Source organism: Toxorhynchites rutilus, chromosome 3 (genome assembly GCF_029784135.1).
Source record: "Toxorhynchites rutilus septentrionalis strain SRP chromosome 3, ASM2978413v1, whole genome shotgun sequence".
In the NCBI taxonomy this organism is placed as follows: domain Eukaryota; kingdom Metazoa; phylum Arthropoda; class Insecta; order Diptera; family Culicidae; genus Toxorhynchites; species Toxorhynchites rutilus.
The window spans coordinates 40,233,331-40,248,164 of NC_073746.1; the positions used below are offsets into that span (position 1 = coordinate 40,233,331).

Here is a 14,834-nt window from a genome sequence, read left to right on the forward strand (position 1 = left end):
AACCGTTCTGACATAAATAACTATCGTGGCATCGCCATATTATCTTGTATTCCCAAATTATTTGAATCTATTGTCAATACTAAAATGTTCAATCAGTTAGAACATTATATTTCACCGAATCAACATGGTTTTTATAAAGGAAGATCCACTGCCACAAATCTGCTAGAATTTGTATCCTATTCTCTTGCGGTAATGGATAGAGGCAACGTTGTCGAGACTCTTTATACAGACTTCAGCAAGGCTTTCGACAGAGTAGATATTCCAATGCTTATTTTCAAGCTCCAACGTATGGGAGTAACTGGAACTTTATTGAAGTGGGTAGAATCTTACCTCACCAATAGAACACAGTTTGTTCGCTTTAGAGGAAAAATCTCTAATCCAGTGAATGTCACATCCGGAGTTCCACAAGGTTCTCATTTAGGCCCTTTACTTTTCATCCTATTCGTAAATGATGTGTCACTTGTATTAACTAACCTCAACATTCCAATATATGCTGATGATATGAAATTGTACATGGAAGTAACCAAATGTAGTGACCTTGTGATTTTCCAACAAGAAGTAGATGTTTTCTTCGAATGGTGCGTGAAAAGTCTTTTAGATATTAATGTGAAAAAATGTAATATTATATCGTATACTCGAAAACATGAAACTTATGACTTCATATGTTCTCTAGGATTTGAAACTGTAGAGAGATGCGTCAAAATTGGAGATTTAGGTATAATTCTTGATTCGAAACTCACTTTTGGCGAACATTACAATACAATGATCACTAAAGCAAATAGTATGCTCGGTTTCATAAAAAGATTTAGTTACAATTTCAGTGATCCATACACAATAAAAACATTGTACATAAGTTTTGTAAGATCTATTTTAGAATATTGCAGTGTTGTAGGGGCACTCTATCAAGAACTGCACTCCAATCGAATTGAATCAGTAAAAAAAAAAATATTATTTGCCCTGAGAAAGCTAGGCTGGACAACATCTCCCCTTCCCCCATATGAAGCTCGTTGTATGTTAATAAATATTGAAACACTTCAGAAACGCAGAGAAAATGCCACAATTTCCTGTTTAATTGACTTAGTTTCACACAGGATTAGCTCTGAAAACTTACTGGAAAATCTAAATTTTTATGCACCAACACGAGCCTTGCGAGCACGGAATTTGTTCAAACCAACTTCATTTCGAACTTTATATGCTATGAATGGTCCACTTAATAGAATGATGAGAACGTACAATAAGTACAGTAATGTAATTGATGTGACAATGACGAAGAAATTATTGAAAAAATCATTGACTGAAAGATCATTGTATTCGTGAATTACAGTTTTGTCATATATGTTTGCTGCGTTGCAGTTCGTAATTTATTATTAATACTAAAGACATGATACCTCTTATAATTGATTTTCATAAATATAGCTATAAATTATTGATTAAGTATATTGTAATTGTAATGTAATGTATGTAATTTGTTGTCTACTATAGTTTGACGAAAATGAAGAAATAATTAATAAACGAAATAAATTGTGGAAAACACAAAAAAAAATAAAAACTAAATTGGACCAACCGTTGGAGAGAGAGAAAAAAGCAAGAGATAGAATGGAGGAGGAGGAGAGAGAGAGAGAACCAAGAGATAGAATTGAGGAGAAAGATAGAGAAAAGCAAGAGATAAAGTGAAAGAGAGAGGGACAAGCAAGGGATAAAGAGGAGGAGAGAGAGAGAAGCAAGAGATAGAATGGAGGAGAGAGAGAGAAGCAAGAGATAGAATAGAGGGAAGAGAGAGAGAAGCAAGAGAGAATGGAGGAGAGAGAGAGAGAAGCAAGAGATAGAATGGAGGAGAGAGAGAGAAGCAAGAGATAGAATGGAGGAGAGAGAGAGAAGCAAGAGATAGAATGGAGGAGAGAGAGAGAAGCAAGAGATAGAATAGAGGGGAGAGAGAGAAGCAAGAGAGAATGGAGGAGAGAGAGAGAGAGAGAAGCAAGAGATAGAATGGAGGAGAGAGAGAGAACCAAGAGATAGAATGGAGGAGAGAGAGAGGGAGAGAGAGAGAGGGAGAGAGAGAGAGAGAGGAAGAGAGAGAGAGGGAGAGAGAGAGAGGGAGAGAGAGAGAGGGAGAGAGAGAGAGGGAGAGAGAGAGAGAAGCAAGAGATAGAATGGAGGAGAGAGAGAGAAGCAAGAGATAGAATGGAGGAGAGAGAAGTAAGATATAGAATGGAAGAAAGACAGAGAGAGAAGCAAGAGATAGAATGGAGGAAAGACAGAGAGAGAAGCAAGAGATAGAATGGAGGAGAGACAGAGACAGAGAGAGAAGCAAGAGATAGAATGGAGGAGAGACAGAGACAGAGAGAGAAGCAAGAGATCGAGTGAGAGAGAGAAAGGAACCGATTTTTCATGCTCCAAATTCCAAAATTATTGTAATAGATGCGCTACTAAAATCCCGATGTTTGTTAATAGACGAATCTAGTAGTAAGTGCTACTCGATTTCGACATGCCCAAACCATAATGATCCGAGTTTAAATATACAAACAGCTTCGACACAATCATGATTTTGTTTGGACGTGGCTTCAAATTGTGTGATAATGTATGATTTGTGTCAAATAATCTGCATGTTCGGGAAGTGTTAGTTTTCTTTTTCGGTTCAAAGACGATAATTTCGATATTGATGATCGTCCGCTTGAAGGATGGTCAAAAACGTTCGAAGACTGGGCTTCGTCAGCTAGGCGCTTAGGTTATGTTGTATACATGGACAGACCAGATTGGTGTTGTTTAAGTGGACACATGGAAAAACTGGTAGCTAACGATGGGCATTTTTTTTTATTCATTTGTAACCATGACATCACAATAATGTTGCCTTTTCATAAAAAACGGAACCTAATTGTGCACTCAATACAAGTGGACAGCTTTTGAAAATGGTTACAGTGCTTCATATGTTTCTTCTTAGTTGTTTTACTGTTACGTTATCATAAACCTTAGGCCAGTCCATTATCTAGGCCATACATTGAACGACCTTCGCGTTCGATTCAATATTAGAGCTTCAATGGATACGATGTGCTCTAGTGATAAATATTCATCTCCTCCTCTTTGACCAAAGGCCTTTATCACCTGCATTACAGACTACAAAATCAAGAAAAAGTTAAAATTGGACACAGTTTTGTCGGGCTAGATGCCAAAAATTAAGAGCTACTGTCTTCAGAAGAGCTATTCATAGTTTTTCATTCGAAATTGGGTGCATGAAAATTTGGCCAAAATATGTGTAGCATATTGAATCTCCATTTTTATAACACCGACACGATTAAGCTAAACGGTATAATGTAGAAAGTATCTTAGCTGAATAGCTGTAGTGATTTCACACAGATTTTAAATCTTTTTTATCCTGGATTCTGTTCAAAATTATGTCTAGTTCACCTTATCAAAACTAAATCAGGTAATTATTCAACATTTTCCTTCCGTCCGGAAAATTATGAGTATAGAAGCAAATCGGAGAAGGGGAACCGAATCAAACAATCGATGTATACAAACGATTTTACTTCCAGCCCACAGTTCCTAGTTCGCTGCAGCCCCAAAAAACGATATTACATACAGTGAAGAGCTTATTCCGTTTGCGGCAACACGATTCCCTCGCTGTCTCCCATCTCCGCCTTTGGTCACCTCATCTATCGCCCGCGTAAAACCCTCTACTCTGTGTTTGGCCGATTAACGGTTTCCTTACTTCGTCATCGCACCCAACACCTTCCCCCCCATTCCATTCCATCCCGCACTCGACGCCATGCCGCGATACCACTTAAACCCACTAGAAAAGTTGCTCACCACCGTCATTATCATCATTAGCATCATCCTCATCGGCATCACCACCGCCGTCGCCATCATCATCATCATCATCGGTTCACGTCGACGACCTTTCTCCATCCTTCTGCGTTCAACACCATCACCACCACACAGAATGTTAGTACTCTCTTCCATGGTGGCCATTCTTTTATGCCACAGCCTACCCCACTTCTTCGCTTCACACAGTCCCTCCCTTCTCAACCACCTGTCGCGAGAAGGCGCGGGCGGTCAGCTTTTCCCCGCCGGTACACACTTCCTCCTTCGCTCCATCCTTCGCCGCAAATCTCGAGAACTAAAAAGCAACATTTTATAACCTATCTGGCCTTGTTCGGGATGGAAAATGTCAAGAAAGATGAATGTGTCATCATTCGATATTTCTGCTTGATGGTGTTGTTCACACCTCGTGGCTTCTCGCGTTGACTCGCCGAGACGACTGTGGTCCATGTTGGGGCTCTCGGACACTCATGAAGAAGTCCTCTATTGCGCCTAGTTTTGTGTTCAACTAGATCTGGTGGTACCAAAGGGTCCGCGAGGTGACGGTGACACACATGCGTGGTAAGCAAAACTTCGCTGCCGACACGCCACTCTCTTTCACATACTCGTGTGTTGTGACAGGAGGAGGCGTAGTGGGAAACCACATGTTCTCGTGAAAGGTAGTTAGCTCTTTTTGTGGTGATTTGTGTATATGGCTCAATTTTGGCTGTGCCGCAACTTGTGTTTCGAGTAAGAATTATTCCAATCGGATGATTGTGGTCATTCATAACGGAAGATAAATCACGATGGAATAAAATCCCACAAAAGTCCGATTCGCGGTGAGGATTTTTTTTTAAATAGTTCATTAGAAGAGGAAGAAAAAATACCTCTCAATACAACACACCTCAAAGTTGGTGGATTTGCTTTTGTTTTTTGTGCTTCGACATTTCCTCAATTCTTCGTTTGCTTCAGTTGTGTATTGTTGTGTGAATTGCAGCCGTGTGTTCGTTTGGGACCATTGAACGGTATTTGTTTCAAAACAAGCAACAGTGGGACCAATGTTGCCATCCAATGGTGTTTTTCAATAATATCGTCCATATTCAGAATGCTCAGAATGCTTGCTTTTAGAATGCGTACCCCACATGTGTACTGATAACGGTCAAAAAGGAATAGGGAATTCTCAACAGTATCATCGATTCATGTTGATGATTTAATCAACAAATCCATAACAATTAAGTACTAATAAATAACACAGCTAATGTCAAATGAAGGCGACCTGTCGTATTTAACATCCGTACCTCTCACGCTAAAGGTCACATGTTCAATTCTCAATTCCGAAGAATCCAACGAAATGAAGCCGTTGGTCAAAGTGACGAACCAGTCAGAAGTCTGAAAGTCACTATAACACAACCACAAACAAAAAAAAAATCTTATCTTAAAAAAAATCTACAGGTTCTAATTCTTGATATTTTTTTTACGTAAGATTTCGCCTTTTGAGAACATATTGAGGGTTTGAAAACAAAATATTGGTCGCGTCACGGAAATTGTCCAATTTTGATGAACGCTTTCTCGCCTTTTCTCGTTGTAGTCACGAGATTTTGGCATCAAATAATTTGAAAACTATCTAAAAATATATTACTTACCAGATATTTTTTTATAATTTTCGATAGTGATTTTTTAATTGGCGTTGAAAATGAATGGCATTTGTGTAGACCGCAACATGCAAAAATATCGTAACGTTATCTTACATCAACTATGTGATATATCTCGAACACAACACATCAACTTTCATTTTGCATAACTATATGCAATGTGGAGGCGAATGAACTGCAAAGTTTGAAGCTTCTCGCATACAAACAAGGAAGGAAGATATACATTAGATAATCTTAAAAGCTACTCAAAAAATACAAATTGTTCTTTTGAGCTGCCGTTGAATCTGTGAGCTTTTTTTTACATATCTTTCCATGGAAATCGCTCGAATCCATATTAATGAAAATTGTGAAGATTCATACAAGTGTATGAATTCAGAGTATTTACAGTTTAAGGTTTTATATTTAACGCTTTACTAAAACTTATTTAGACATGATATGATATTTATGCAATATGCGAATTTCACGTAGTTTAGTGGTTCCCGTGTTCTAGTGTCATTTCGGGAGCATCGAATTCGATTTCCGTTTTGAGAGGGAATTATTCTTTGTCAAGACAATCTCTTCAGACTTGTACACGCGTATTCTCGTTCTTGTCATTGAGAAAACATTTTAGACTTTTTATTCGGCATATAAATCTGAGGAAAAAAAAATTACGCATGAAGTACTACAAGGTTCCTATAGGAATATTAGTCCTGATATGAAGTCCCAAGAGAAAAATGTCACTGAAAGTATCATTTATCTCAGAAAACTACTTCTCTCTACATCTCTATACAAACCTTCATATTTTCTCTCTGTAAAGATTCACTCGAATGTTTTTTTCCCACATCACTATGTATGATCTTTTATCAAAGTAATACTGTAGCAAATTTTACATTTTTTTGTGTCTATTATTTGTTGTTAGTTTTTAGGTTATGCTAGGTTATGCACTTTTCGCTTTAAACTGAATTTATTGCCCAATGAAGTTATATGAAATTGACAGTAGTGGTAGCTAATGGTATTGGTCAGCTCTAATACAGCGTATGGTAAATGGTAGCTAATAAACTAAGCGATCATTTGATGCCAAAACATTACATGTAGTTGCTCTCCGAAGTAATGAAAAATTATCGGAATTGCTGTTCCATTTGGTACGCTTGGTACAATATGGGTTAATTAGTTTAGGTGACATCCAATAACTTCAACATTTGTTTATAATTAAAATCGCTGAAATCTTCAAATCAGATTATCAATTTACGGCTCAAAATCGCTTCTGTATCTTAAAATGTCTGCAGTATTCGCCTGATTTCCCACCTTGCGCCTTTTCTCTATTCCCAATAATTAAGGCATAGTCGACATTAGTGTCATTCGATCTACTTCTATCGAAGCGTGTTGAACGCCATTTATCAAAATAAGCTAGAGTACACATTTTAATCGATGTAAAAAGTGTATTGCCAACTTTTTATTCCGGGAAAATCTTCTACCTTCGAGTTACTGTCTTTCAACTTGGCAGAAAACGTACGTTTGAGGGAATTTCTATGTTTACGTTACGACTTTGTATTAGCAGAACATTCAAAATTGTTCAAATTCTGCTACCCAATAAACAATGAATTTGGCTTTATACGAAAGATAATTGTTTGTCATTTCTATTCGAATATGATATATTATAATTTTGATTATTTTTTATCAATGAAGGTGTCGAACGTCAACGGCCTATCGGCGTAAACCAGAGACTCCCGAAGGAATAATTCAATGTTGTTAAATCGCGTGATATTGGAGGCCAATTCAATAGTCCATCATGCAAACCCATCCATTCACCGTGCGTTTCTTCCGATAAACTTCAACCTTTCTTTCAATTTTTGGAACAGAACCGTGGATTTAGGGAAAAAATCTGCAACCATTTCCTGGTGTTGTGTCAGTGTCAGTCTATTCATGATGAAATGATAAATAAAAGGACAGCAGTCAAAATAACGATCATTTCAAATAGTGTTTTTTGTAATTTTGTTTCGTCGAGTGTCGGCTCATTATGGTGAGCGGCTTAGAACCGTTCAGCTCATATAACTGAGCTAATCATTTGGAACAGCTCTTCAGCTCAGTTGAATTTTACGGGTGTTCACACAATTGTATCTGAAATTTAACTACCATGGGACATTGTAAAGCGAATGTTTTCTTAATGGACAGAAAGGAAAAAAAAATAAACGAATTGTGTTTGTAATTATATACAAAATAAGACTGATAGGAATTCTAATGATATAATATGTAACAAATACTGAATGCAATCAAACTTTGGAGATGCTGAATTCAAACAACGGAAGAACCAGAAGTAACTAAACACAACCGCTTAAAAATATGAATATTCAAGATGTGTGTTTTTTCATATTCATCTGTCTCAAATCTCCTTCTTTCCATATTTTGTTTCTATCCTTTCCTTCTTTTTCAATTATCATTCAGAAATATAGCCCGAAACAACGTTTTTAGATAAAACTACAGAGAGAAACCTTATTTTCCATCCACACTCGCAAGGATAATATAAACAGTTTTCACTAATAGGCGTAACGCGAAATAATTATTCGCTGTGACAAACGTCACAAAGAAACAGTCACTCTCCATCTCTATCAGATTAGCAAATGCAAAGATAGTCGTATTTGTTTTATCCCAAAAGTCTGTTCCGCATGGAAGTCCATTGCCATTATCAATCCATTACCAATAAGTCATCAGCATTAATGTCGGATGATTTTTTAATTTTGAATTCAGCACGCTTAAATAAATTTATATGTTTCAACAGTCAAGTTTTAATAAAATAATAAATTAATTTCATTTGCAAACAGTTATTGATATTTTTTTTATCCCATTTATTTATTTAAGGCTCATTAGCATTTAGCTGTAACAGAGCCGAATTTTAATCGTGTACATGTCACATGGTTATCATATCTATAATTAGCACATTACACAGTTGCCGTTCGCCAGTATTCCTTCTATACCATTACATATGGTACATTCACACAGTAGCCATTTAGGCGTAAGAGTATTCTTTCTGTTCTTCCATTATCCAGTTAGACTACCGGACAGCGGAGACAGTTGATTGATCATTGTTAAGTCATTTATGGTGCTCCCGTAGCCGAGTGGTTAGCGTCCCACATTATCATGCCGGGGGTTCGGGTTCGATTCCCGTTCTGGTCGGGAGATTTTTCGTCAAGGAAATTTCTTCCGACTTGCACTGTGATCACGCGTATTCATGAGCTTGTCACTCCATAATACATTCGAGGCGTGTTATCCGGCATAGAAATCTCAAGTAGGTACTACTAAAGAGAATGACGCAAGCAATACCCACGTTGAGAAGGCAAAAGTTCCACAGGGAACGTTAGTGCCATCCAAGAAGAAGAAGTCATTTATAGAACAGCAGCCCGATGTGTCTTGCAGAGCAGAGCAGTTGTATGGATGAATCGATCTTATTTCGACCGTGGATCGATCTCCATCGCTGATGATTGTTGCGTGGACGTAGCTATTCTGTAACAACACAAAGATGGTCAATGAGGGTCCTGAGTTTTGAACTCACGATCGATCGTTTACTAAGCGAACGCGCAACCAATGTGGCTACGGAGACCCCCCGTTATTGATATAATAATTTTTATTTTGTAATGAGTTGTATGAAAAATATAATTGAAAAACGAGCGATTAAATATCTTTAAATTAAAAACCTTTTGTTACCCGACATATCAGCTGAAGAACGGAGAAGAACAAACGAAAAAAAACATGACGTCATATTACGAAGAGCACGAGACAGATAATTCTTTTACATCTCACAACTCACACTCTCTGCAGCTCTGCCGCTCCACAGCTCAGCAGCTCTTCAGCTCAACAGCTCCGATGTGAGCTGAAGAGCTACGTTTTTTATATTGCGAGCCGATCCGATTCCGCCCATGTGCGGATGGCACATTTCTAAACAGAACACAACGCAACTTTTATTGATGATTCCAACTATCGCATTGGTGAAAATAATTTTTGAACGTTTATTATTCCAATAAGAAAAGATGTCCATTTAATTTGAGCGTTAATTGTGTTCTCTTGTATTGTTTTTAAAGCCGGATCACGATAACACGCTTATTTAGTAATTTGAAACAACACATTTTTATCAAAGAAAGCGAATGAAATACAATGCAACTCAATAAAGGTAAATTAGTCGGCAGTCCTGCCGACAGGGCTGCCACATTTAAATCTGTAAAATTTTCTGAGAAAATCTGTATATCTGTATGTTTAGCAAAAACAATCTGTATAAAAAATCTGTATGGAAAAATAAAGGAAAAAGTGAAAATTTAGCTTTATTCTGAATTTATTTTTATTATTTTTTCGTATCAATACAACAAAATGAATCATAAAAAGGTTTTCTCATAATCCTCTGAATTGTATGATGTTTATACATGGTTTTGTTGAACTTTGCCTTCAAATTTTTCGTCAATTTCATCCTTGAAGGTCCTCTTTGAACCGATACGTAGCTCTTCGCTTTCAAAATAGAGGCTTTAATTGTGGGTGCCAACCGATTTCCGGATTTGTTTAGTTGGTATTGTAAAGCGAAAATATTCGCTCAACACACGTTGATGAATGTTATCGAAAAGTGTCTTACAAACGACCTATGCAATGAATACAAAATTTTCTCATCACGTCTTTTGGCATCCAACAGTCCCAGTTATATCTGAGTCCCTCAATTTTTGAGCAAGAAGATTCGTCTTGAGTAGCCTGAATTCGTTGTCCAAGCCTTACTATTCAAAGGATCATTATTACCTGCTTTAACGAATTGTGAAAATTGGCGCATCAAATCATTTAGGTTTGGTAGCTTGAGGGTTCATCAAGGTTTTGATAACCGGATTGCTAAAATCAAATCGCTTTGAAATCTGTTTCACGAGTTCAATATAGAAGTCACGACAAATCGACTTGAAGATCAGATTCCTAGCTGTATCTAATCCTCTTTCAGCTTCTTCCGCATCCTCAGGCTTCTACTGAAAGTCTTCAAAATCTTTCACATCAATGTCAGCATCAGCGAATTGTTGCGCGTAGCTCTCCAACCATAAGTTACCGAACATGATTAGCAATATAATTTTGGTCTCATTACAAAGTTTGCAAAATTGAGAACTTTCTGATTGAAAAGTGTAATTGTCGTTATTGATGAGCGGTAGAACAATGTTTAGAAACAGCTTAATCAGTATACGATTGGCGTATTGATTATGGTCTTACTTGGAACGAATAGAATAGCTCTGAAAATGATTCAAGATTTCGCTGCCTCCAACGATAGCCATCTTGTTGCGTTGCGTTCAACATTGTTATAAATCAAGGTGTCTATGTATGCACTGTAATAAATTCAATATTTAAAAATGAAATTCTAAATATTTGTAAATTCTGTATTTTTGCTGAAAATCTGTAATTCTACAGTGTATACAGATTCTGTATCTTAAATTTGGCGAAAAATCTGTAAATACAGAATATTCTGTATATGTGGCAACCCTGCCTGCTGACGAGTCCATACGCTCGCGCGAGTTTATATATTGCGTGGTGGTGGTGATGGTGATACGGTTGTTAATTTCAAATGCAAATCTCCCGCCGTCGCCTACTCTGTTTGGGCCGGCTTCTTTGCGGCGGCAGCGGCTGTCGCGGTTTTCGACGACGGGGCAATGTGTAGAAGTTTTAGCGTGATTTTTATTTCCCCCACTCACGCCTGTGGTGGTGCAATCCGATCGGCGGCCTATCGTACCGACACAACGCGATCCGACACGGGTGTCCGAGGATGACGCACATGCAAGGTCGTTGCGTACAAATCCAACATATCTGAAGGTCGTTGTGTCTATAGTTACGCTGGTGTTTTAGTTTGCGCACCACTAACACCACTCCGATTGCTCCGTGTGGGTTGTGTACGCGTGTAGATTCCCCGTTTGATGATGTGTGGCGCTGCTGGGGCTGTGCGACGGAATGTAAGAGAGATAGGCTTTGTGTTGGTGGTTCGGGCTCGAGTCCAAGCAAGAGGAGCGAGCGAGCGAGTTGAAAGTACAGTAAGAAAGGTGAACGTGTTTGAGGTTGACGCGGATGTTAGACTTCTTGTACGACTTGCAACTTGTTTTCTCGTTGGTCTCGAGGCTCGAAGCAATTGGAAATGGAAATACGCGCTGTGGATTTCACGTGAATAGACCTTGAAATGTGATATATTCGGGAGGATAATGCACTTCTCCGTGTGTGAATGGTCAATATTGGAGTATTTTTGTTGAACTAAAGAAAGAAATCACTGGAAGGTGATTTATGTGTCTTTTTTCTTGTTGTTGTCTGGCTGCAAAAGGTGTTAGCAATCTGATAAGAATATGGATGGAGCTTAAGTTTAACACTCAGCTAGTATTTGCTTATTTTGTTCTGTCTCTAGCTAAGATCAGTAACGATGACTTCATGTATTTAAATTAATTCCATTCGTTTTGGTTCTCTTTCCAGAAATGATTTCTGCTTCTATGTTATTATTGTCGTAGTCGCATGTGTGTGAAGAAGAATAATTACTGAAGCAGTAGCAAAATGACATCAACGGAGTCGCGAGGTAACGTATCGGTGACAACGATCAATTGCGAAAATGATCCTAACTTCAGTCCGGCCAACGTTAGCACTATAATCCCAAGCTCTGGGAGCAGCAGTAGTAGCAATAGCAGCAGTAACACTCCGAACACAAGTGCCAACAGTAGCAGTGGCACGATTTTCGGGAATGTGGGTATCAGAATTACCGTGCCAAAAATGGAAGAATCTGACGAGTCTGATACAGAACTATCGAACATTGAAAAGACAGCTAAAGTTAACATGCGGGAGGATAGCCACGCCAGTAAAGCGCTGCCCCGGCCAATGTCCTGGGAGGGGGAACTGTCTGAGCCTGAGGCGATGATGATTGACAACGAAAACAGCTCGAGTTGCACTGGCCCAGCTTCGATAGTCGGTAAGACAGAACCACTCGTGGTAACCAAGGAAGAACCTTCCGGACCAGGAATAACCGAGCCATTGGCACTTACTGCGAATAACAGTAGTAGCAGCTCACCCATCCCATCCAGGGCTATCAAGCCGGAAGTTGGCATTTCGTTGATAAACCACACCGTAACTTCCAGTTACTCAAATTCCATTCCAACTAATAGTAGTACTATTAACGTTAAGAAACTCCCGGACGTCATCAATTTGAAGTACGAACATGGCCTTGCGGATAATCTCTCAGCCGTACACTCGCCGCTTCTGGTTCGTTCAAAAACCACACTTCTTCCGGCTAATCCAAGTCCGGATTCTGCCATCCACTCCGTTTACACTCACAGTTCGCCGAGTCAATCCCCGCTCACGTCCCGGCATGCTCCCTACACCCCTTCGCTCAGTCGTAACAACAGCGACGCCTCCCACAGCAGCTGCTATTCGTATAGCTCCGAATTTAGCCCAACGCATTCACCGATCCAGGGACGGCACAATATGTTCGCCGGTGGATCCTACAACGGATCCCCGCTACATCACTCAGTATTATACAAACCGATGATCGACACGGAACAAAGTCTCAAACTTGCCGGCCAGGAGGAGCCTGTCTTCGACAGCGAACATCTGCCGTCCCCGGGTATCTCCCGGCAGCAATTGATCAACAGGTAAGCGGCGATATTTTTGTTCAGTATGCAAACAGTGCTTTCAATTCATACAATTCATTTCAGCCCATGCCCCATTTGCGGGGATAAAATCTCCGGATTCCATTATGGCATTTTCTCGTGCGAATCGTGCAAGGGCTTTTTCAAGCGGACCGTACAGAACAGGAAGAATTATGTGTGCCTTAGGGGAGCCGCCTGTCCGGTGACGATCGCGACCCGGAAAAAGTGCCCCGCGTGTCGGTTTGAGAAGTGCCTTCAGAAGGGAATGAAGTTGGAAGGTGAGTTTATTATTAAAGAGTAACGATCGAGGAAGGAGTTATATTTTTGCTAACTAACCGACCGATTCCGGAGGGTACGGAGTCTACGAGGACAAATAAAGGAATATTATGAATACCGTCGATTTTGACAGTTTGTCTCCGTCGTCAAGACGGTGCTGTAAGACAATTTTTCCAGTCGTTTGTCCTAAAATTCGGGGAGCAAAGTACATGCGATCAACACTTCTACGATTTCCTTGCTGACCTACACTTTTGGGGTTGTCAATCGAAACAAAACAGGTCTCGAGGAGATTTGAATAACCGGCGACCGATCAGCATGCTCAATACGGACCATAAGCTGTTCACAAAAATTTTGTTGGTCAGGTTACTATTGGGTGAGCTCATCAGCCCGGATCAATCGGCCTGCCTCGATGATCAATCCTGTATTGACAGTCTCCGCATTTTTCGGAATACGTTGTCAAAGTCACAGCAAATGGCTCATTTAGATCTGGAAAATGCTAGTCGATCGTGATTTTTTGTGAGCTATTCTTGAAAAATTCCGATTTCCAATCATGTTTATTGACTAAAAAAGAGGTTTAAAAAATCTAGAGTTTTATTCAATGGATTCCGCACACCCGTTTTCGTGATCAATTCGTCGGTATGGCAAGTCTATCATTTGAGTATGGCTCTGTTTTGTTTTTACATAGAACCTCTGATTAGAATGATTTACTCGGATATTGATGGCTATCTGATGGGAAACTATTCCGTAAGAATAATTGCTCACGCGGACGATATCAACATTCTCATCCGTAACAATCACGAATTTGATCGAGTCTTAGAACTAGTACATTATTTTAGTATTCATGGTAAAATTAAAATGAATTTCTCTAAATCGCACATCTTACGATTTAATAACTGTCATTCTGGGCCTCATATGATAAAGGAAGTTGATTATTTGAAAATTTTAGGAATTGACTTGTATAAAAAAAATTGATCTGGAGAATTCATACAATTTTGCCATTGTTTTCATTAATTTGTGATTTTCCATTTTTTTCACAATAACAAAAGTTGCTTCACTCTCAATGCTGTAACTCACGAGCCAATCGACCGATTGCTGTCAAATTTTGACACATATCCATTGAAAGATGGTGGTTTGTGATAGTAAAGTACATTTTTGCAAGAGGCACCACCTAGACACCTTACACCTTATGAACTTTTCAGCCGAAGTGTTAGTTTTCATGCTGTAGTATTTGCTTTCGTGTTTACACTTTATTTTTAAGTTCAATATTAACTAGAATACTTGAATTGAAACCACGAATTGGTTTCGACTAAATTTCAGGTGTATATCAGGTTTGGCTTTTATGGGATAGTTATCAGCTGAGCTCTGGGCAGGTACTACAGGGTGGGCCATTTAAAGTGGAAGCATCTGGCAACCCCATAACTTTTGACAGAGATGTCAGATTAACAAATGTCATACCGCGTTGGAAGCGTCATTTCAGTACAATTTTAACCATGGAACAATACACACCTAAACA

General features: G+C 39.0%; 1 protein-coding gene across 1 annotated transcript in view; it reads left to right on the forward strand.

Moving 5' to 3' along the window:
* The window catches only part of LOC129775501 (nuclear hormone receptor FTZ-F1 beta), a 110,367-nt gene that overhangs the window by 71,719 nt on the left and 23,814 nt on the right, over nt 1-14,834 (forward strand). The window contains exons 2-3 of the mRNA XM_055780309.1: nt 11,883-13,048; nt 13,112-13,323. Coding sequence (XP_055636284.1) covers nt 11,961-13,048; nt 13,112-13,323 — 1,300 coding nt within the window. The 5' untranslated portion in view covers nt 11,883-11,960. The remainder of the gene's footprint in view (nt 1-11,882; nt 13,049-13,111; nt 13,324-14,834) is intronic.